Below are 23746 nucleotides of genomic sequence, written 5' to 3'. Positions count from 1 at the left end.
GCTAGAGTCCTGACTTCTGCTGGATCTTATATATTAGGTAGGCTGAATGTGTGTCATCCAGATCCTTGGATTTTTCATGCCATCTTTGTTGTTGATATTTGGGTGGTTTATCAGGATTTCGCAGGCTTCCTTAAATTTCCTTTCGTACCAGGTTTTTGTGCGGTGTAAAGAGCAGGTGCTTTTCCAGTTGATTTGGTGTAAGGTGTTGAGTGCGTGATCTGAGAAGCCTGCTTCACCATAATGGTTATATTTAATGTGTTCTTTCTTGCGTATAGGGATTGTTCGTCCTGTTTCACCAATGGTAAGTTACATGTGCAGGGGATGCAATAGACTCCAGGATGTGCTAATAGGAGGAGAGGATCCTTAGAGGAGTTGAATATGGTTTTAAGTTTAGTGGGTGGTTTAAAGGTGGCATTGAGGTTATAATGTTGTAGAATTCTGTTGATTTTTTCCAATAACCCTTTAATGTGGATGGCTATGGTTTTACTGTAATCTAGATTCATTTTTGTTGTAGTTTTATGGAGTATTTTATTAACAGTATTTTTGTTATAGCCATTATTTATGAATGTGTCGCTGATGATTTTTAGTTCTTGTTTCAGGGCTTAGTCATATTTCTAGTTGTATTTTATCTGCTATATTGTTAGGTAGGGACCTGATGCCTCTTTCAATGTGGTAGATAAAATCCAATTTGTTTACCTTTTTAGGTGCTATTGCGTAGTTCAGTCCTTTATTCAGTAGCGTAAGTTCGCCGTTGTTCAGGGTGTGGCTCGATAGGTTAATCACATGGTTCTTGTTTGTCGGTGGTTGGTTGCTCCTTGTCTCCCTTTTTGTTGTTCATTGTTGGTGTTTATCGGGGAGGAAGTCCTCTGATGATGGATTCCTGTGATTGGCCGCCATATTTTGCCATTGTTTCAAACTGTGGAATTTTGTCTTGAGTTTTTCTTTATTCTTTTCCAGGGTATATTTGGCCGAATTGTCAGTAATTCTTTCAAGTACTTGTAGAATATCTGGATTAATATAGTTCGGATTGTAATTTTGAAACCAGATTTTGAGTTGTAGCTAGGTTTTGGCGGGCTGTTTGAATCTGTTCTCTAAGCATTGCTTTTTCTGTGCGGACATAAATATGGAGTTCCTTAGCAGACGTAAATTTCTTTTTTAGCCTGATGCAGATTGGAATAAGGTTATTATCTCTGCATCTCTTTAAAAAGGCCAGCCGATTGATCAAGAGAGAAATACGAATCTTTAGTTTACCATAGTGATTGCAGCACTTGTGGGTTATCATTTCCATGGATGATCTGAATCCTTTCTTTTAGGCTTACACGGTGATCCGAATACATTTTTGAAAATTATGGAGACAACTACCGTGTTTGAATAAAAACTTTAGTTTAATATAACTAAAATCTACATTCTACGTTTCAACCTTTATGTCAAGGTCATCTTCTGAAGCATACAACTATACACAGAAAACAAGCTACACTACAATCAAACTGGTTTGTTAAAGACACTGACCAACCACTACAACAATTGTTGGCCTGACCTCTGGTGAAAAAAAAAAAAAAAAAAAAAAAAAAATTATACATCAACACTAGAGTCCTATTATTAGTGTTATCTATTGGTTGTAGAAATACATTGGGCACATCAACAAGTATCTATCTATATACATATATTAACATCATGTACACATTCCAGCCAGTTGGTATGGAATGGTTTCTAATACTAGCTGAGGATTGGCTCGAGTCCTGACTTCTGCTGGATCTTATATATTAGGTAGGCTGAATGTGTGTCATCCAGATCCTTGGAATTTTCATGAAATTGGTGGCATTTTCATGCCACCAATTACCACTTAGCCAAGAAATTAGTGGCAACACTCAAGGAGTTGGTAGGTCATTCCCCCTCCTACATAAAAAATCACAACACTTTATAAACAAAATTTAAAAAACATAACACTCGACAAAGACGACTTATTAGTCAGTTATGACGTTTCTGCCCTTTTCACTAATGTCCCCATCAATGACACAATTCTCCTACTACAGAACAAATTTCAGCCCGACATTACAGCCCTCTTTGCCTACGTACTACAGTCTGGTTACTTCGTGTGGCAAAAAAATTCTACCTACAAAAAGAAGGTACAGCCATGGGCTCACCACTATCTCCCCCCAATCGCTAACTTCTACATGGAAACCTTTGAGCAAAGGGCTCTTGATTCCGCCACGCTAAGACCGACAGTCTGGCTTAGATACATTGACGACGTGTTCGGGATCTGGCCGCACGGGGCGACAAACACTAAACACATCCCTTAGCCACCTGAACAAACAATACAAACGCATACAATTTACCATCGAAATCGAAAACCAAAATTCGCTCCCATTCCTAGACGTCTTCCTTCAAGCAGTCTATCCTTCACGGTCTACCGAAAACTGACACACACTGGCCAATACATACATGCTAATTCATACCACCACCCATCACAAAAATATGGAGTCATTAACACCCTTAAAAACAGAGCTACAACAATTTGCTCTAACCAGCAAGCCCTGAAACAAGAACTAAAAATCATCAGCGACACATAATGGCTATAACGAAAATACTGTTAATAAAATACTCCATAAAACTACAACAAAAACGAATCTAGATTACAGTAAAACCATAGCCATCCCATGCATTAAAGGGTTATCGGAAAAAATCAACAGAATTCTACAACATTACAACTTCAATGTCACCTTTAAACCACCCACTAAACTTAAAACCATATTCAACTCCTCTAAGGATCCTCTCCTCCCATTAGCACATCCTGGAGTGTATTGCATCCCCTGCACCTGTAACTTACCATACATTGGTGAAACAGGACGGACAATCTCTATACGCAAGAAAGAACACATTAAATATAACCATTATGGTGAAGCAGGCCTCTCAGACCACGCACTCAACACCTTAAACCAAATCAACTGGAAAAGCACCTGCTCTTTACACCGCACAAAAACCTGGTACGAAAGGAAATTTAAGGAAGCCTGCGAAATCCCGATAAACCACCCAAATATCAACAACAAAGATGGCATGAAAAATCCAAGGATCTGGATGGCACACATTCAGCCTACCTAATATATAAGATCCAGCAGAAGTCAGGACTCTAGCCAATCCTCAGCTAGTATTAGAAACCATTCCATACCAACTGGCTGGAATGTATACATGATGTTAATATATGTATACAGATAGATACTTGTTGTGCCCAATGTATTTCTACAACCAACAGATAACACTAATAATAGGACTCTAGCGTTGATGTATAATTTGTTTTTTTTTTTTTTTTTTTTCACCAGAGGTCAGGCCAACAATTGTTGTAGTGGTTGGTCAGTGTCTTTTACAAACCAGTTTGATTGTAGTGTAGCTTGTTTTCTGTGTATAGTTGTATGCTCCAGAAGATGACCTTGACATAAAGGTCGAAACGTCGAATGTAGATTTTAGTTATATTAAACTACAGTTTTTATTCAAACACGGTAGTTGTCTCCATAATTTTCAAAAATGCAATTTTTGTAAAGATTCAGGATATCAAATTTTAATAAAATCTGTCTAGCCGGAGAACAGGAATAATTTGCATATTGATGTTTTTGAAGAAAATATCATGAGAACAAAATACTTGGAATACACTAGTTTAAAATAACTTTCACAGAATTTAAACATCTATATGTTTCTTGTCAATTATCTGACAGACACAAAATTAAAAAATAAATTCTGAAGAATCACAGAAACAATCTTAAAAAAAAAAATAAATAAATAAAAAAAACAACTAGGGATGAGACCAAAGTCATACATGAAACATGTCTAGAACATATGCCATCGTCAGTGAATTGTCTATGACTAGACTATGGCTTATATATAGCTTTCAGATGACTATTAGTGCAGAAAAGAAAATATCATGAGAACAAAATACTTGGAATACACTAGTTTAAAATAACTTTCACAGAATTTAAACATCTATATGTTTCTTGTCAATTATCTGACAGACACAAAATTAAAAAATAAATTCTGAAGAATCACAGAAACAATCTTAAAAAAAAAAATAAATAAATAAAAAAAAAAAAACTAGGGATGGGACCAAAGTCATACATGAAACATGTCTAGAACATATGCCATCGTCAGTGAATTGTCTATGACTAGACTATGGCTTATATATAGCTTTCAGATGACTATTAGTGCAGAAAAGGTATATAATGACCTTGGTTCTTGTCAATGGCTATGAGAGCAAATAAATTCACTAGACTCCTTGAAGGGATGCGACGGGAGATGATTTTCAAGATATGGCATCAAAGCTGATGACCAATCCATTTCATGTTATGTAAAGAAACAGGCAGTAAGATCTAATTTATTCTCGAATTTGTGGATGACACTGTTATGATGCTTACCTTCTTGAATTTTGAAGTTTCTTCCCTTCTGGGCAAGCTTTTCCAGAGGAGCACTGGATCTTAATAGATTTTTTTCTTATAACTTCCTGTGAGTCTTCAGTTTTTTTAATTTGATTTCTATATTTTTTTTTTTTTGATGATAACGTCAGATAACATACAGATGTTTTTCTTTAAATCTTATTAAAGATACTATATTATAAATGAGAATATATATATCAGATATCTTATTTGCATGTGGATGGACAAAATAAACTCATTTCATTCATGCACGAGTTTGATAGGCACATTTCATTTTGTAAAAAAAAAATTTTTGTCTGCTTTTCATTCAGTATGGCATCTAATCACAGATTTAATTTTATCAAATTATAAGTTTAATAATCTAGTTATCAACTGATTGTTCGGATTGCTGAGTGGATGGCACTCAGATTTCCACCCGATATGCTTGGATTTGAATCACCCAGTGGCACTAGGTAATGTTTTTAATTGAATTTTGCTGCCTAGTATAATATCACCTTGCTAATTGGAGGCTTGAAGTGGGCCTGAAAAGTCCCTGGAACCAGGGTTCCAGATTATTTAATTCTCGCTTAAGGGTCAAAGCTGTATAACTGAGAGGAGACCTCCACATAGCCTTTAAAGGAATGCGGAGAACCGACCAGGGCTTCTGACCTAATGTCCAATCCTCACCTTCTCGTGGTGCACCCTGTTGGGTATCTACTTTGATACTGAACGAACGAGGATGGGCTGGCAATTTGGGATTTAGCCGACCAAATTGTATTCTTATTGGTTAAACCAAAATAAAAAATGATGGTACAACATGACAAAATTTCATGCCGGCTGGGGCGTCGCCCGGTTAAACAAGGCCCCCGTTGTTTTCGCCAGGGAACCAGGGCGAACAGCGAAAAGTCAGCTACTGGAACAAATCTGAAAACAAACCCCAACTCAACATCACCAGAGTTAAAGATCGGTACTATCAATGTAAGAAGCCTGAATGGCAAAGAAATGGAGCTAGCTGAGGAATTAGATAAGTACCAGATCGACATAATAGGGGTGACTGAAACAAAAAAGACCAAAACTGGTGAGATCTTTCTGAGCAATAAATACAAAATGTTATATTCAGGCAATGACAATCAAGGAAAAGAAGGAGTAGCCATAGTATTCAACACAAAATACGAGGCTAATCTTCTTGAATGGCAGTCAGTCTCAAGTAGAGTAATGTGGGCAAATATGAGAATGGGGAACTGGACAATGAGACTTATTTGTGCCTATGGTCCCACAGAAGGTTCTACTAAGGTAGAAGTGGAGGAATTTTTTGATGCTTTAGAAAAAGCAACTGACACAATGAAAAAGGAAAAGTTGGTCCTTGTTGGGGATCTAAATAGTAGAGTAGGAAATGATTGTGAGACATACAAAAATATTTTGGGAAAATTTGGAGAAAAGAGCAAAGCTAATAATAATGGCAAATATCTGTTGGATTTCTGCTCAGGACATGGACTGGTTATTACTAACACCATGTTCCAACATAAAAATCTGCACAAATTCACATGGAGAGAAGAGGCTAGGAATAAGAAAAGTCTCATTGACTATGTTATTGTTGATAGTGATGTTTTCTCCCTGGTGCAGGACACCAGAGTGTACAGAGGATTTGAAATTGGAAGTGATCACTATTTAGTCTTGAGCAGGATAAAATTGAATTTCATATTGAAAAGAATAACATGTAAGAAAGTTTTAAAGCGAATAAAAGTTGAGCAGCTCTCAGATGTGAACTGTAGACTAAAATACAGAAATATTATTGAAAAGAAAATGAAAGAGTTTGAGAACAGGAATCAAACCTTGGAGATTCAGTGGCAAACTCTGAAGGAAACATTGATTGATTCTGCCAGAGAGGCATGTGGTGAGGTTGTGTGCAAGGATAAAAAAAATCAGAACTCCCTGGTGGACACAGGAAGTTAAAGAGGCAGTGAAGGAAAAGAAGAAAGCATATCGAAAGTTCCTGGCAAATAAGGCAGCTGTTACTCTTACAGAATACAGAGACAAATGTAAGAAAGCTAAACAGTGTGTAAAACTTGCTAAACAAAAGTCATGGGAGGACTTTGGCAAGAATATAGAAAATAAATATCAAGAAGGTGGCAAAATATTCTGGAGGTTGTTGAAGAAGCTTAGGAATGGAGGAAAGAGTGCTGTAAAAGGAATTAGAGATGATAAAGGTGAAATGAAAACAGGAGAAAAAGATATCCTTGAAGTATGGAGTAATTACTTTGAAAAACTGCTAAATGAAACAAACAGTGATGACAGCACAGTGATAAAAAACACTGACCAGGCATGCAGTCAGGAATACATATCCATACTTGAAGTAGAAAAAGCCATCAAAGGCTTGAAATGTGGAAAGGCAGCAGGAGTAGATGATATTCGACCAGAAATGCTGAAGTATGGTGGTATAAGAGTCTTACAGTGGCTGCACTGCATAGTTCAGAAAGCCTGGACAGAGGGACGAATTCCCAATGATTGGAGTAGAGCTCTCATAGTACCCATATATAAAAAGGGAAATAAAACTGAATGTGAGAATTACAGAGGTATTTCCCTACTGAGTGTTCCTGGCAAGATCTATGCAAGTATACTTGAGAAACGGTTGAGAAGAATTGTGGAAGAAAAGCTTGGTGAAGAACAAGCTGGATTCAGGCCAAATAGAGGCTGTCAGGATCAGATCTTCACTTTACGACAAATAGTCGAGAAAGCATGGGAATATAACAAAGATCTGTATTTAAGTTTTGTCGATTTGGAAAAGGCATATGACAAGGTGCCAAGAGAGAAGCTATTCAATACGCTGCAGTTATATGGTGTCAATGGGGCATTATATCAAGCAATACTTAGTCTTTATTTGAGTTGTGAGTCAGCAGTTAGAATTGAAGGAAGTACAGGAAGATGGTTTAATGTTAAATCTGGTGTGAGACAAGGATGTACATTATCCCCCCTGTTATTCATTATCTATATGGATCACATTATGAAGGAATGTGGTATTAAACCTGATATCAAAATTGGAGATGTTAATGTCAGCTCTTTGCTTTATGCGGATGATGTTATACTTCTAAATAAATCCGCTACAAGTCTGCAAGATTCTCTGACTAAATTGAATAGCTGTTGTAATAGATATGGTATGAAGGTCAGCAATAAAAAGACAAAGACAATGAAAATAGGCAGAATCATTGAAAATGTCAACTGTGTTGTGAATGGAGAACCTGTGGAACAAGTAAAACATTTCAGCTACTTAGGCACAATTTTTACTGAAGATGGTAAACTAAATATAGAAATAGACAACAGAATCAGCAAAGCTGGTATCGTGGGAAGTCAATTGAATAAATTCATATGGAATAAGAAAGAAATTAGTCGGAACACTAAATTAGCTGTATACAAGACTGTGTTCAAACCAATTTTAACTTATGGATCTGAGAGCTGGGTCAGAAGTAAAACACTTGACCAAAGACTAGAGACCGCAGATATGAGAGTCCTGAGAAAGATTAGAGGCGTGAACAGATGGCATCAATGGCAATATCATATTAAAAATGAGGATATTAGGAAAGAACTTGACATTGTCAGCATCCAGGAATGCGTTAGCAGAGCTAATCTCAGATGGTATGGTCACTTAAATAGAATGGGAGAGGAAAGATTAGCAAAACAAGTGTTCTCTGCCAGGTTGGCAGGAAAACGACCCAGAGGAAGACCAAGATATAGGTGGATTGATACGGTACAAAGTGCCTTAGACGATAGAAATATAAGATCTGATAATGTTGGAGTCTTGACAAGTAACAGACTGATTTGGAGGAAAATTGTAGATAGGAAGTTAGTAATGATGTAATTTTTTCATGTAGTACTGTCATATCCTGTACACCCCTTGAGGGTACATGGCAGGAATTTGATGATGATGATGACCTTTTGTGGATAAAAATACAATATAACTGCATTTTTTTTTGTAATAGTTACAAAACACTAACATAACAAGTGTGTGTGTGTGGGGGGGGGGGGGAGACTTTTGCATAATAAAAACAGAACCATTCACAGGAAACACCTAATTTTGTAAAAATAAAAAAAAATTTAATTACTAAAGTAATGAACCAAAAGACCACAATTTAGCATAAGTAAGATATTAAAATAAAGGACATTATGGATCCAGCCATATTTTATAGCCAAACATAAACTTAAAAAAGTTTAAAAAATTTACCAGAGAGCTTATGAGAAAATAATCTTTGGCATCACAGTTGTCTTGCACTGTGATGCCAAAACTAAGTTAGGTTTCATGCCAGTGAAACTAACTAAGTTAGGTTTCACTGGCATGACAGCTGTTTCGAAACTATTGGTTCTCTAGAGACCAGGCAGAAACTTAGAGAGAGCAAAAACCCTCTGCATTATTCAAGACACAAACTGCTTGTGCCTTAAATAATGCAGAGGGTTTTTGCTCTCTCTAAGTTTCTGCCTGGTCTCTAGAGAACCAATAGTTTCGAAACAGCTGTCATGCCAGTGAAACCTAACTTAAGCACTAATAAAAGGTAAACATATGGGCTGCTGTGCAGTGCTTGCCTTAAGTAGTGCAATCCAGGGCAACTCTCATGCCAAAGGTTATATTCTCATATGTGCTATGGTAAATTTTGCTTTCTATATTTGGCTGTAAAATATAGATGGATCCATAACATCCTCCATTTTAACACCATCTTAATTAAATTCATATAATTTCATTAGTAACTAAAAGTTATTTATTAACATAATTAAATGAAGATCGCTTCATGTAATGACATAACATACCAAAAAGATTATGTTCAAATATAACTTACCATTGGATTCAATAAGAAGTCGGTAATTCTCCATGTTTCTCTGACTTGAAAATACTTAAATGGACCTCTAACTTTAAACTTTAAAGGATATGGAAGCTGTTGAACTAGGTTTGTTTGAATGTAATTTACTTTTCTAGCACGGAATTTTCCCTTTGAATTTATATCTACTCTTACTGGTTCATACATGTAATCAGAATTGGCAACTTCAACAACATAAGAACCAGGCTGTAAATTGCTGACAGAAAAACTTCCATCATTCCTGTTTTAAAAAAAGTTTAAATTATTTAATAATAAATCACAAATAGAAATTTTATTTTTCAAGTATATTTTTATATTTTATTTTAAACTGCACTGAAAATTTATCACTCTTATTAATGCATTCGTTTTAATATTAATGTTAAAAAAATCAATACTACTGGAAATGGCAGCACTATCCAGAGACAGTATACATATATAAATTTCATTTTGTTATTATCTTTAATACAATAAAATTCTAGTTTTGGATGACTAGAATGTAATTATCTGTAATTACTGAAGTAATTATCTCTTAATCAGTCTTTTCAGAAAACTTATAAGGAATACCAGACCAAGCATAGTAAATATGGATTACATTTTTCCTTTCACATATTTAGAATTTTTGTTGACTACAGAATTGTTTTTTTAAGAACTGTAGAATATTTGCATGAAGTGTCGGCAATACTCATATATGTTTTTACCTAGTTATACTCAGTGATTCTGGTTGGCTACATGCTGTAACTTTTAGCATCTTTCAGATAGAGTTTAACAGTGTATAAATATGATCAAATCTTAGTAATAAATCTGGAGATAAAATGATGTATTGGTATCTCAAGGATCAATGAGATGCAAGACTACTAACATAATTTTTGTGGAATTTTTCTTTCCTCTGTTCACTATATTCTGCAACTATACCATGAAAATGCACAGTATTATGGTAGAAGAAGCTAAGATATGTAAACATCTTCCATAAGTACTCACCAATGAAAAATATTTTGACGAACTGATTCCGAGGAATGTGATAACTATAGAGCCTAGTCATACTATATGACAGAAATTAGTGTAATTACTCCATACCTATTTCAAGTGAAAGCAATAAATTATACTTCTTTCTCATTAAAAAAATTTCTGGTACAAATACTGTTACTTTGGCCTTCTGACACTGTCAACTATAAGCTGCTGATTACTTACATTACAAAAATGGGTGCAACATAACAGTTAAAAATGTGCATGCTCATATAGTGATTACCATTTATTCAGCCATCAAAACAACTCTAATATCAGTTTACTGGTATTAGAGTTGTTTTGAATATATTACTATTTCCAGTAACTTCTGGAACAGCACTTTTTAACTATATATTCGGTTAAGTGACCAGTATGATTTACAGTGCATTCAGATAAGAAATTACAGCAGTTGGTTTTCATTTGTATGTATAACATATCAGTGAATCATGAAATGTTTTCTTGTTTAGATGCAGCTAAGTCAAGTTATCTTGCAGTTCAGGAAGTGCTCAATTCCCTGCTCTGTCTGAAAGTTTAGAGGACTGCCTCATTATAAAAAGTTCGGAACCACTGGATTTAAAAAACAATGGAGTAGATTAAACATTTAAGTTCACTCACATCTGATATTCAGATGCAATAAATCACAGTGCCCATAAATATAAATAAATCTGCTAATGCCTTTTATTCTCCATAAGGAGTAAGCAAGGCGGTTTTATCCCTATCACACTTCCATATTAATCTTCACCACAGCCAGAGATAGCTGGCCCAAGACTATCACTAATTTTAAACAGCATCTGGTGAAAAGAGGAAGACAAGTGTCACCGTTCTATGGTTGATTTTATTATTATTAAGAGGCCTCCAGGGAGGCAGGAACTCATTAAAGGAAGACATGCTACTCCCACCAGTTTTCACATTCTTGACTTCATTTATACTGCTTGTACACAAAAGATCCAATGGCAATCCATTCCAATCATACATCACTATGAGAGAAAAAAATCTAGCCCTCATCCCCTTCTTCACATTCATTCTCAACTTCCAAGGATGTCCTTTCCCCACCTTCACAAAATTAAAAATTCCATCTACTAAAATTCTATATAACCTTTTCAGAAGTTGGCTGTTAAGCTGAGCATTATCAAGGGCAAAGGAAGGAGAACAAAATTTTTTGGGGGAAAAGAAAGAGAAAAATTGTGTTTTGGAAGCATCGAAGATTGCCAATTTGTCATCACTCCATAAAAGGATGGAATGGAAATCTGATTTAGGCTATTCTTGATGATCTTTTGAGAATGAACACCGCAGGGTTTATCGCCCTTCTTTCTCCTGTTTGCTAGTGTCTGCAGTCTAAAAAATTCTCAATCTGTCTTCATAATCATATTCCACAATCCTGATATCATTTTTGACACTCTCCTTTGCACTCTCTCTCTCTCTCCACTGTATCAGTGTTAATAGAAAGAGATTTTTAATTATTTATTTAATTATTTCATAGAGATGATCTCTGTTCAACAATTTTTTTTTTTTTAATTTCCGAGTGTACCTATATATGCACAAGGGTTCACACTCCGATTAGTGCAATGACCTCTTTTTTACTATTTCTTTCAGAATCCAAAAAATCACTAACTCAAGACCAAAATACAAAATAATAATAATAATCGTATGATGATACACGGCCGTGAGTCCCCTTTACAGGGAGGTACGGCACCACCTCAGTCCCCCAAATTTTATCCGGGCTCCGGAACCGGCATAGCTGACGAATTAGACCTATGGCTGGGTTGTTATTATTATTATTATGCACAAGGGTTCACTCCGATTGGTGCAATGACCTCTTTTTGACTATTTCTTTCAGAATCCAAAAAATCACCTCAAGACCAAAATAAACACATTTAATAAAACAGAAACAATATATATATACACTTCAAACAATATTACATAACTACAAATTTAATTGGATCCAAAGCCTTTTAAAATAAACTTACACTTAAGACTAGACTAAACACTTTGTTTTCACAACGACAAAATGTTCATAGCCAGTTTCGCTGTCTGTTAAGGCCCTTTTCCGAAGATATATGACTTTATTCTTCATTTTCATAGGATCCTTTCTCATCACTCATGTAGCACACATTAATTCTTCCCGATTCAATTCTATCTTCTCTTCAGTAGAAATAATAGTCAGATCCAGCGTCCTTAAGACAGATGAAACTTCCTACTAATGCTTACTGTCAATAAGCATTAGTAGGAAGTTTCATACTAATATGATTCCCTTTTCGGAATCTACTAAAATTCTTCCAATTAGCGTTACCACGAATATTCCTTTTAAAACGTCTATAGCAAGATTTTCTTTTATTTACCAATACTTATTCCACTTTAATACTTCATAGTTCCACTATTCCTTTTTCAGAATATACTATTAATTTTCCTCCAACTGTCACATAAAAAACTCCATTTCCTCCGAATCTAAATATCTGCCGGCTGTGTTCTTATATCTTTTCGAACGCTGTCTTGTTTACACCCGTTACTCTGATACCGAACGCTCTCCTTGTCAGCTGTCAATCACGCATCAAACTTCTCGACGGGCATGCGCACTCCATGAAACTGGTAAGCAAGAAACTAAATACAATGGCTGACATGGTGTCTCCGTTAGCGACAAGAGAATGTCTTCATAAAACACAAACACTTAATATTTAAAACTACAATAAAAATTTTGAAAGTAATACAACTATTCAAATCCGGTAAGTACATAAACTTTTTAAATGCTTTACATATCACTCTGACAAAATAATTTCAATAAAGTGTTTAGAAGGAGGGCCATAATTGCCAATGACTTTATGCGTGGGTTATGCATGGAGAGTGGTGTGGAATTTGTGGATGTGTGGAATGAGTTTGATGGGCGAAAGGACTTATATAAGATGGATGGGTTACATTTGAATGGAGTTGGTGTACGGAGACTTGAAAAAGTGTTGATAAATGATGTGGAAGTGGATGTACAGACTCAGGGAAACTAGATTTATTAAGAGGGGGGGGGGGTGTAGATATGCAGACTTTAGGGGGGCAGTTAAGTGTATGAATGAGTATATTATGCCAGGGCGAGTACGACGGACAACAAATCAGAATGGGATAGTTAGTATAAGGAATCAAAGTAGGGATGGGACAAATGGGCTTCTGCGATTCATGTACACTAATGCCAGGAGTATTAGGAACAAGAAGGAAGAGTTTTTGGCCATGGTTGGCACTTCCAGGCCACAGGTTGTCGGTATTAGTGAAACATGGCTGACAGAAGATGATAAAGCTAGTGGGATTGAATGCGATGGGTATAGCGTGTTCAGGAGTGACAGGGTGAATAAAAAGGGGGGAGGAGTGTTATTGATGATAGCTGATGAGCTTCAGCCAAGGAGTATAGAAGTTGAACTGCAGGATGGGGAAAAAAGCACATTTGAGGCTGTTTGGTGTGAGATACAATCTAGCAGAACAAAATATACAATTGGGTGCTGCTATAGACCGGGTGATGGAGTGGATGGTGGGAACAGTATGCATAAGCAAATAGAAGAAATGAGTGGAAGGAGGGTAATTATTATGGGTGATTTCAATTATGGTAACACTGACTGGAAAGAGGAGAGGGCACATGGGAGGAAGGAATTGGATTTTATGCAGTTATTAAGGGACAACTATCTACGGCAACATGCATTGGAAAATACCAGGGGGCAGAGAGTGCTGGACCTAGTAATTGCAACTGAGAATGTAGCTGTAACGAACATGACCATGTTGCCACCAATTGGTGAGAGTGACCATAAGGTCATGACTTGGGAGGTGGCTAAAGGAGTCGAATTTACAATTAAGACAGGGTACATGTGGAATTACCGGGCTGGTAAGTATGACAAGCTTAGGTGTGTGCTTGGCTCAATGCCATGGCATGTAAAACTGCAAGGGCTGGATGTTGATAGTGCATGGGAGGTGGTTAAGAACTGTTTGCAGGAGGCAATGGTTGACTGTATACCAAGAGTCCGAATAATAAATCAGGTAGGGGTTAAATGGATGAATAACACTATTAAGCTTGAGCTGCAAAAAAAGAAACAATTGTGGAGGGAATTTAAGGAGAAGGGTGACCATCAGGTGCATGAACAGTATAAAGCTCAGGCCAGGATGGTAACAAGGGTGGTAAGAAAAGCAAAAGCAGATTACGAAAGGAAATTGGCCATGCAGGCTAAAGAGAATCCCAAACAGTTTTTTCAATATGTTGCAAGTAAAAGGAAAAATGCTCATGGTAGAATGATCTTAAAAAATGCTGAGGGTAGGGAGGTAACTGAATCAGTCGATGTTGTGGAATTACTGAGCGAGCACTTTGCAAGAGTATATCATCCAGGTGGTGACTTTGCGGAAATGGAAGAACCAACAGCTTATACTGGAATTGTGATGAATGAGGTAGAGGTAACTAGTCTATTACAGAACCTCAATGTCAATACATCTGTGGGATTGGATGGTATACCAGCTCGTGTCGTACGTGAAGCGGCCAAAGAATTGTCAGTGCCCTTGACCATTTTGTTTAATTTGAGCCTCAGGACTGGGTCAGTCCCAAGGGGGTGGAAAGAGGGGAAAATAGTTCCACTGCACAAAGGTGGTTCCAAGGCTGCTGTTGAAAATTACCGGCCAATCAGCATAACAGGAATCATTATCAAGGTCTTAGAGAAAATAGTCAAGAGGAAAATACAAGATTGGATAGAAGAAAATGGGATACTGTATCGGGGACAGCATGGTTTTGTGAAGGGTAGGTCATGCCTCAGTAACTTGCTCACGTATTATAACACAGTGACGGCTGAACTGGATAAGGGTAATGGGTTTACAGTGATTCTGCTGGACCTTGCTAAGGCCTTTGACAGGATACCACATGGAATTCTAATCAGTAAATTGCAGCATATGGGAATGGACATAGGGTTGGTGAGATGGATAGGAGGGTGGTTGACGGAGAGATATCAGAGAGTGGTTTACTCAGGAGTAGAGTCCACAAGACGGCCTGTGACTAGTGGTGTACCACAAGGATCTGTTCTTGGACCACTGCTGTTTAATTTGTTCATAAATGATATAGGAAAGGATCTGAGAGGAACAGTTCATTTGTTTGCGGATGATGCAAAGTTGGGTAGGGCAATAGTGAATGCAGATGACGTCAAAATTTTGCAGGATGATTTGGATAGATTGGAGGTCTGGGCTAGGGAGAATGGATGTCAATTTAATGTGGCAAAATGTAAGGTTATGCATTTTGGGGTGAAAAGATTGGAGGCAGTTTACTGCATTGGTGGAACCGTGCTCCAGGAAATTGATGAGGCACGAGATTTAGGAGTGTTGGTGGATAAGGAATTGAAATTTAGGGGACACATTGCAAAAGTGGCCAAATCAGCTCATCAAATCACTTGGTTGCTGAAGAATACGTTGACAAGCAGAGACAAGCAGGTTATTGTTCCTCTGTATCGAGCCTTGATAAGACCTCATCTCGACTACTGTGCTCAGATTTGGTCACCTAGGTTTCTTCTTGATGGGGAGGAGGTGGAGAGGATCCAGAGGCGAGTGACCAAGATGATAGCAGGTCTGTGGAATGAACCGTATGAGAACAGGTTGAAGATTTGTGGGTTGCAAAAATTGGTTGATAGGCGGAGGAGGGGAGATATGATTGAGACATTCAAATTACTGAAGGGTTTCTATAAAATTAATTCAGAAGATATTTTTGAGAACAGGGCTGGTTGTGGGAGGACTAGGGGACATCCATGGAAACTGGGCAAAAGTGTGGTTAGTAAAGGTGTTAGAGCTGGGTTCTTTACTTTTAGAGTAGTGAATGAGTGGAATGCGCTCCCTGAGTCTGTGGTGGATGCTGTGACAGTGAATGAGTTTAAGGCGAGGTATGATAGATACTGTATGAATGTGGAATAGTTGTGATGAAAATGATTTTGGGCCTCCCTCGATGAGTCTAATGACTCCCTGGAGTTGCCCGTGATAATAATAATAATAATAATAATAATAATAAAGGGCACATCGCAAGTGCCGACAATGCATGTTATGAAACCAAAACTAATAAACATACTAACATAATCCATACGTAAAAATATTCAGAATTTTAAATCGATTATTTTTACATCAGAATCACCAAGAAAACCAGGAGACCAGACTCGAACATAATAGTCCAAGTGAGGTCTTATTAAGGCCTTGTAAAGATGCAAAATGACTGCCTTATCTTTACATGTTAAGGTTCCTTTCAGCATTACCATTATTTCTCTAAGTTGTATTTACAATTTTTACTATATTATTATTATTATTATTATTATTCAGGCCTCCAAGGAGTCAAAAGACTCATCGAGGGGATGTCTCCCCCTGAGAAACACAGTCTATCATACCACTCTTTAAACTCACTGACCGTTCTCGCTCCCACCACTCCATCAGGCAATGCATTCCACGGCTCAACCACCCTCCACACAAAGAAACCACTCCTTACCCTCTTGCTCACAGTTTCCTTTCGTAACTTCCAGGGATGGCCTCTTGTCATCACTCCTTCCCGCTGTTCAACCAAGCGAAAGAACTCCCCAGTGTCAACCCTGTAACCACCTCTCAACAGTTTAAAAGTCTCAATCAAATCACCTCTCCTTCTTCTATCCACCAAACTCTGCAGTCCACATTCCCTCAGCCGATCCTCATAACTAACATGGTACAGTCTTAAAACCATCTTTGTTATCTGCTTTTGTACCTTTTCCACAGTAAATTTATCCCCATCAAATCCTGGGGACCAAATCTGAGAACAATAGTCTAAGTGTGGTCTGATCAGAGACTTATATAGCGGAATGATAACCCTTTTATCTCTGCAGGTCAGTGTCCTTCTCATAATTGCAGCAATCCTCTGTGTTACCTTCACCACCTTTGCAATATGTCCCCTAAACTTCAGGTTTCTATCAATCATCAACCCCAGATCTCTTGTCTCCCCTACTTCCTCCAGTATAACTCCTCCCATAGAGTATGTAGCATCCCATCGATGTTTCCCAAACCTCAAGACCTTACATTTTGCTGCATTAAACTGACACCCCCATTCATTTGCCCATCTATCTAGCTTATTTAAATTCTCTTGCAGGGCTACCACATCTGCACTATTACTAATAATCCTTCCCAGCTTCGCATCATCCGCAAACAACTGAATATCCCCCTGCAATCCACTGGCTATGTCATTGATATAAAGGTTAAACAATATAGGTCCTAGTACTGAGCCCTGTGGGACCCCACTTGTAACCCTCTGCCTCCTGGAAACTGCTCCACCATACACAACTCTCTGATACCTATCAGACAGCCAATCCTGAATCCAGTTGACCAATCTGACATCCAGACCCATGTGCTGCAACTTAAATATCAGCTTATATATGACCTGTGAGCTTAAACTTCCTGTCTACTAAAACTCCATGATCCCTAGCCTGATTAGTTTCTTCTAGCATAATTCCAACAATATAATATGACAGCGAATATCTAATCACACCAAAGTGCATTACATTTATTAACATTGAACTGACAGCAATTTTCAAATGCCCACAATTCCAGCCTATTCAAATCATTCTGTAAGTACTACAATCAGCAGCACTCTTGCTAAAAAATAAAATATCATTATTATAAATTATAAAATAAATTATTATTATAAATTACAAATATAAATCAGCTAATGCTTTTTATTCCTTTATAGCAGTGGTTCTTAACCTGGGGTGTGTGCACCCCTGGGGGTGCAAGAAAGCATTTCCAGCAAAGAGAAGTTTCTAAATTTTGACCCAGATTCGATGGACGACAGCTATTTAATAAAAGATGATCTTATTGAAATATGAGGCCAATGCACGTATTCAAATGGAATTTGAAAAACTGGACTTAGAACAATTCTGGTGTACACAGTTAGAACCTTATCCACAGCTGGCAAAAGCAGCACTGCAGACACTTTTATCATTTGCCATCACCTACCTGTGGGAAATGGGATTTTCATCACTTTTGCACATAAAAACAAATGTCAGAAATCGCTTAAATGCAAGTGATGACTTACGTGTGGCTCTTTCAAAAAAGAGCCTCGCTTCAAAAGTATTATTATGAATAAACAACAACATAGCCATTAAAAATTGAGATATTGTTTTGTATGTATATGTAAATGTATGTGTTATTTTTCAATAAATAAATTATCTCGCAATAGATGTAATTTCCTAAATAAAGAAATAGAAACACATTTTCAAGGGGGTGCGAGAACTTATTTTTAGATTCAAGGGGGGTGCCGATCACTAAAAAGGTTAAGATCCACTGCTTTATAGGGAGAATGCAAGGCCTTTAAACCCTAGACTTTGAAGACTGAGTGGACAGTTCAATCTCCACTAGTAGCCAATAAGATATAGCTGGCCCATGTTATCATTAATTATAGGCAGCACAATAACAGGATATGTTACTGTCTGAAATAATGAGGGTTCTATGGATGATTTATTTTTAGTTTATGAAAAAAAAAAAAAGTTTCCGATAAAAGAGATAAAACCCACTTGCCTATGCCAGAGATACTAACTTGGGACAAATAGCTATATGTCGCATGTCATATCCTTCCCAATGTCATTAATGTACAGATTGAATAACAATAGACCAAGGACTGATCCTTGAGGCACACAACTGGTTACTTTGAACCTTGCAGATTCACACACCTCCATATACCACTTTTTGATATCTGTCAGTCATCCATCCTCTTATCCATGCTAATAATTTATTGCTTATATAGCTTATAATCCAATTCTATGGATTATAAATAATTTATAATATGGAATATGGAATTTCAATTCTGTATTCTCCAGTTTATGCAACAGTCTTCCATGCTGTATTCTGCCAAAAGCCTTAGCAAAATCCAAAATTATCATGATGTATCCGTTCCCCTCGAACTCAATGGTAACATTATTACAGAATGTGAGCAAGGTGCTAAAACATGATCTTCCCTTAGTAAACCCAGTTCAGAATTTGAGCACTAACCAACTTTTCCAAAATCTTCACTACCACTCCTGAGATACTGATTGATCGATAGTTGGATACATTAGTCTTTTCATCACCCTTGTGCAATGGGATTATTATACATTCTTTCCACTTCTGTGAAATCTTCCCTGTTCTGAGACTCAAATTATGTAGCCAGGTCAAAGGAATAGCCAGTTCAGCTGAACACTCTTTTAGCACTGGTGCTGATATCCCATCAGTTCCTATTGCAGAATTCTTATTCAAGTTTGTGCAACAGCTCTAGTACTTCATGTGTATGAGGGAAGTACTAGAGCTGTTGCACAAACTCCTCATACACATGATTTTCCTCATACAGTGAAGAGGTAGCGGCAAGCTCAATGTTGCATATACCACGTTGATGGCTTTTAGCAAAATGGCTATTCTGCATTCAAAATTTATTCTTTCGTTTACTTGCAGTATAATAATAAAATTCTTTTGGGTTGTCTTTAACTTGCAGAACCAGTTCCTTTTCATACTCAGCTTTCCATACAACACTTGTGACTCTTCTAGCCTGCTGCTGCTTACAATTATCATAACTGACATCATCCTTATGCACATGGTATTCCTTCCACATCATCATTATTTTTTTTTACCGAATCTCCTGCTTAATTAGATTACACATCCATTTCAATCCTCCTCTATTTATTTTTCTAATTCTAGGGACACATTCTGATATCACATCATTTAGATATTTTTTAAACACTTCCCACACACTGTCGATATCCTTCCCATCCAACGACTGAGGACCAACTCCTCAGTTGGTCATAATTTCCTGGAATGGAACATTTATGAACTTAGCCACTTCCCAAGTGAGTACCAACATGATCACTGTCAACTGGAGGCAGAATAGTCACGTCTTTAACTGAAACCCTCTCTGACACTATAATCAGATCTAACACTCTTTGACCATGAGTTCCTTCTGTCACATGCTGCTTGAGGAAATTGTCCCACAACAGTTCAATAAATTCAGTTTTATCTTCTCATGCAATTTCACAACTACCCAATTTTCTTGAGTTTATGCAACAAAAAATCAGTTTCTTAAAGAAAAAAACTGCTACCCATGCCAGAGAAAAATTTCCTCTAGTTGGCAACTAGAATTGAACTTAGAACACCCTTTCTTTGGGTGGCATAGAATTTTGGATGCAGATGCCATTTCCACAGGACTATACAGGCCTCCCCCACCTACAAAATATTCAAAATGGTATACCAGTACTGCAGGACAGTAAGGATTAGACAGAACACTGATATTTTTTTTAAATGCATAAACCTGTGGTGGTTGTTATATGGTGAGGGGACAGCATGGCCTAATTCAGAGCTCTTAGGTTGGTCCAGCTATCAGGCACTCTTCTATTCTGGACTAATATTTTACAATCCACTAGATCCATTAAGATTCCCAAGATCAAGTGCCTGATATGTTTTACCTCTACATCTGTTTCCCAATGTTTCATTCTCTAATCTAGATCCACCATCTCTTATATTACCTCATCAAAGAGTACATTGCACTCCAGCCTTTTAAGACAGTGTCGATATGTTTTGGATGAATTCCACTTGATATTCCAGTACAGGTTGTCAGCAAAATCTGTGCCTGTTATTTAATCACTGGAGCAACTTTCTTAAAACTTCTCAATGATGTTTGTCTGAGGGCAGATGGATGGCATGCTTGTAAGATCTGTTGAATCACTAATCAGACAAGAAGTTTTTAAGTGATATAGAAGTTGGCTGTTGGTAGATTTTTCCACTATTTTGAAAAGCACTGATGTGAGAATAATAGATCTGCAGTTAGAAAATACAGATTCACCTTCCTATTCCCAGACAGATTATTACATATAACAATGATTTTCAAGCTACAGAGTCCTGCAGATAAGGGAAGCAAAGAGAGGATAAGATAGGATGAAGTTCTGAATTAAGCTAGGCTCTAACAGACAGTAATCACCTGAACTGAAATGGTTGTAACTTGAAAACTCCATGCACCAGAAGGAATATAACTAAATAGGTCACAGAAAATTCAGCTGGACAGGAATATAAAATGAAAGTTTAATAATCAGAAAGTATTGGATTTCTTCTCAAGATTAAATGCTGCAGTCCAAAATAGCAAGAGTTGAAGAACTAAAGAAAACTCTAAAAATTCAACCACATAGTCATTCTTCCTCTTATTTGCCACATAACAAAAGAACAACTCTTCGGGATTTGGCCTGCTTGGCTAGATTCTTCTCATTTGATTTTGCCTTCCTTGCCATGCTGGTCACCTTTCTCTTTATATACCCTCTACAGAATTTTCTTCCTCTGCAGTGCATGCTTAACCTCCCTACCGGCCGATGTGGATGAAATAGTGACACCAAATTGCACTTCTTATCCATGTTATTCAATGGGTGTTAGAGCTTCGTATCCAGATTTAGCTGAACGTCTATAGGCGTCATGGCCAGTTGGGGGGGGGGGGGGGAGTTAATGATGTTACTCATCTAACTCCTACCTGGCTAACCCTCCTTTCCTTATGTATACAATTTAATGCGGCTTCCTCTAGATGACCCTTAACCATCTCCCATGCACTACCAACATCCTGACCCGGCAGTATTTTATGCCATGACACAGATTTAAGCTTCTTCTGAAGCTTGTCATAATCACCAGCCTTGTATTTCCACATATACCACTTCTTGATAGAATATTCCTCATGTTGTACAATCTCCCAAGTCAAGATAGCAGAGTCACTTTAACCAATTGATGGTAATCTGGATAGTGCTTCTGATCCTATGACCAGGTCCAATACTCTCACACCGCTAGTGCCCCCCACCCTTCCATAAATGCTGCTTCAAGTAATTATCTCTTAGTAGGTGTATAAATTCTATTTCCTTCCTGCCATGTGATCTTTTTTCCTTTCAGTCTATCAGTCTATATCTTCATAGTTGAAGTTCCCCATAATAATCACTCTATCTGTACTCATTGTACTAATTTGTTGATGCATCTTCAGATCATCCATGGAACTCTCTGGCCTATAGCAACAACAAACTGTATATTTATTTTGTCTTACTGGCTCTTAATCTCACACACCAGACTGCTTCAAATGAACAGCCACCCTCCCACCCTATTCTTTTTGGCTGCAATTCATCTTCTATCATCAGCAGTACCCCCCCCCACCCATCATATCTTCTCTATCTTCCCTGAAAATACTAAACCCTTCATATTCTATCCCTGTAATACATCATCAACTGTTATCCAAGTCTCACTTGTAATGTAGTCACAAGTGAAGTTGCAGTAACCAATGCCAAAAACTCCTCTCTCTTGTTACTGATACTTCTGGCATTAGTATATAGAAACTGCACATCCCTTTAAGACCCCACTCACATTTACTTCCTGAATTGACTACCTTATTCAATATTTTTGCTTGAGAGACTAGATTCCACACTTGGTCGTTCTCACTAATTTACTCATTATCTAGCAATGCCCTCCTCCTCAGTTTGCCTCTATCATAGTGTGGTAGGAGACTTATAATTTTCACTTTCCTGCTCTTCAGTTTTGCCTCTTCTAACAACTCCTTTACATCCTCTCTCATAGGATCATAGGATTCTCAAATCATTTGTGCCAACCAAGACAATCTTCCTTCAACTATAAAAAAAAAAAAAAAAAAAAAAAAAAAAAAAAATCAGCTAATGCCTATCGAACGTTCTTTGATCTTATCCTCCCAAAAAAGAATAATGCAGCAGAATGTAAGAGACAATGCCTATAATATTTCAAATACTGTTAATAATAATAAACCAAACAGAATATTTTCTGGTGCCATTTAAATGAACAACAAAAGTGATTGTATCATCAACACAATTTATGAATCAAAATTTATTACTCAAATATCCTTCCAATGAAAAAATAACGTATACTTTTGTTCATAAATTTTCAAAAGGAATTAATCGCAAAGTTAACTGAAATACTGTCATTCAAACTCACATTACAAGACCTTAGAATAATAATACAATCATACTGGAATCAGAAGAAACACATTACAATGGAATTAATATTAAAATACAAAAAGAATGTGTACTAAACAAAACGACACTAATCAACATGTAATTCCCAACAAGCCAAAGCAACCAACTTCCCACAGCAGAACCTATTTCCACAAAGGGGCTATGTCAATCCTGCAAATATTGTTGCCAAGAAAGGTAGTATATCTTTCCTTCAGTAGATAACATCAGTAGATCTTCTTGTCAACATCATCTACCCACAGGTGAAAGTTATGGAAAATGTTTGGGGAAATCCATATGATCAGTCATTTTCAGAACATTTTTGGGTCTGGAACCAAAGACTACTTACTAAATACTATAAGTGTAATCTGGTAAGTAGATCTTTTGTAATTGGATTGGCAATTTTTGCATTCACTATATGCCTTGATAGATAGCATCCTTTTTGTTCAGATTTCATAAAGGAATGCTGTATTGCAGGGCTTCCCAAACTTCTTGCTAAAGTAGAGTCATAAAGCAAGCAAATTTTTTTTGCAGAGCCCTCACAACTCAA

General features: G+C 37.1%; 1 protein-coding gene across 1 annotated transcript in view; it reads right to left on the bottom strand.

Annotated features, from left to right (window-relative positions):
- The window catches only part of EMC7 (ER membrane protein complex subunit 7), a 58445-nt gene that overhangs the window by 20724 nt on the left and 13975 nt on the right, over positions 1-23746 (bottom strand). Inside the window, exon 2 of the mRNA XM_090397286.1 lies at positions 9221-9479. Within this exon, the coding sequence (XP_090253412.1) occupies positions 9221-9479 (259 nt within the window). The remainder of the gene's footprint in view (positions 1-9220; positions 9480-23746) is intronic.

This window comes from Typopeltis vanoorti, chromosome 8, assembly GCF_054136105.1.
Source record: "Typopeltis vanoorti isolate ZY-2024b chromosome 8, IOZ_Tvanoo_1.0, whole genome shotgun sequence".
Classification (NCBI taxonomy): Eukaryota; Metazoa; Arthropoda; class Arachnida; order Uropygi; family Thelyphonidae; genus Typopeltis; species Typopeltis vanoorti.
The sequence above is the reverse complement of the archived record's forward strand: the minus strand, read 5'-3'. Positions and strand labels throughout refer to the sequence as shown.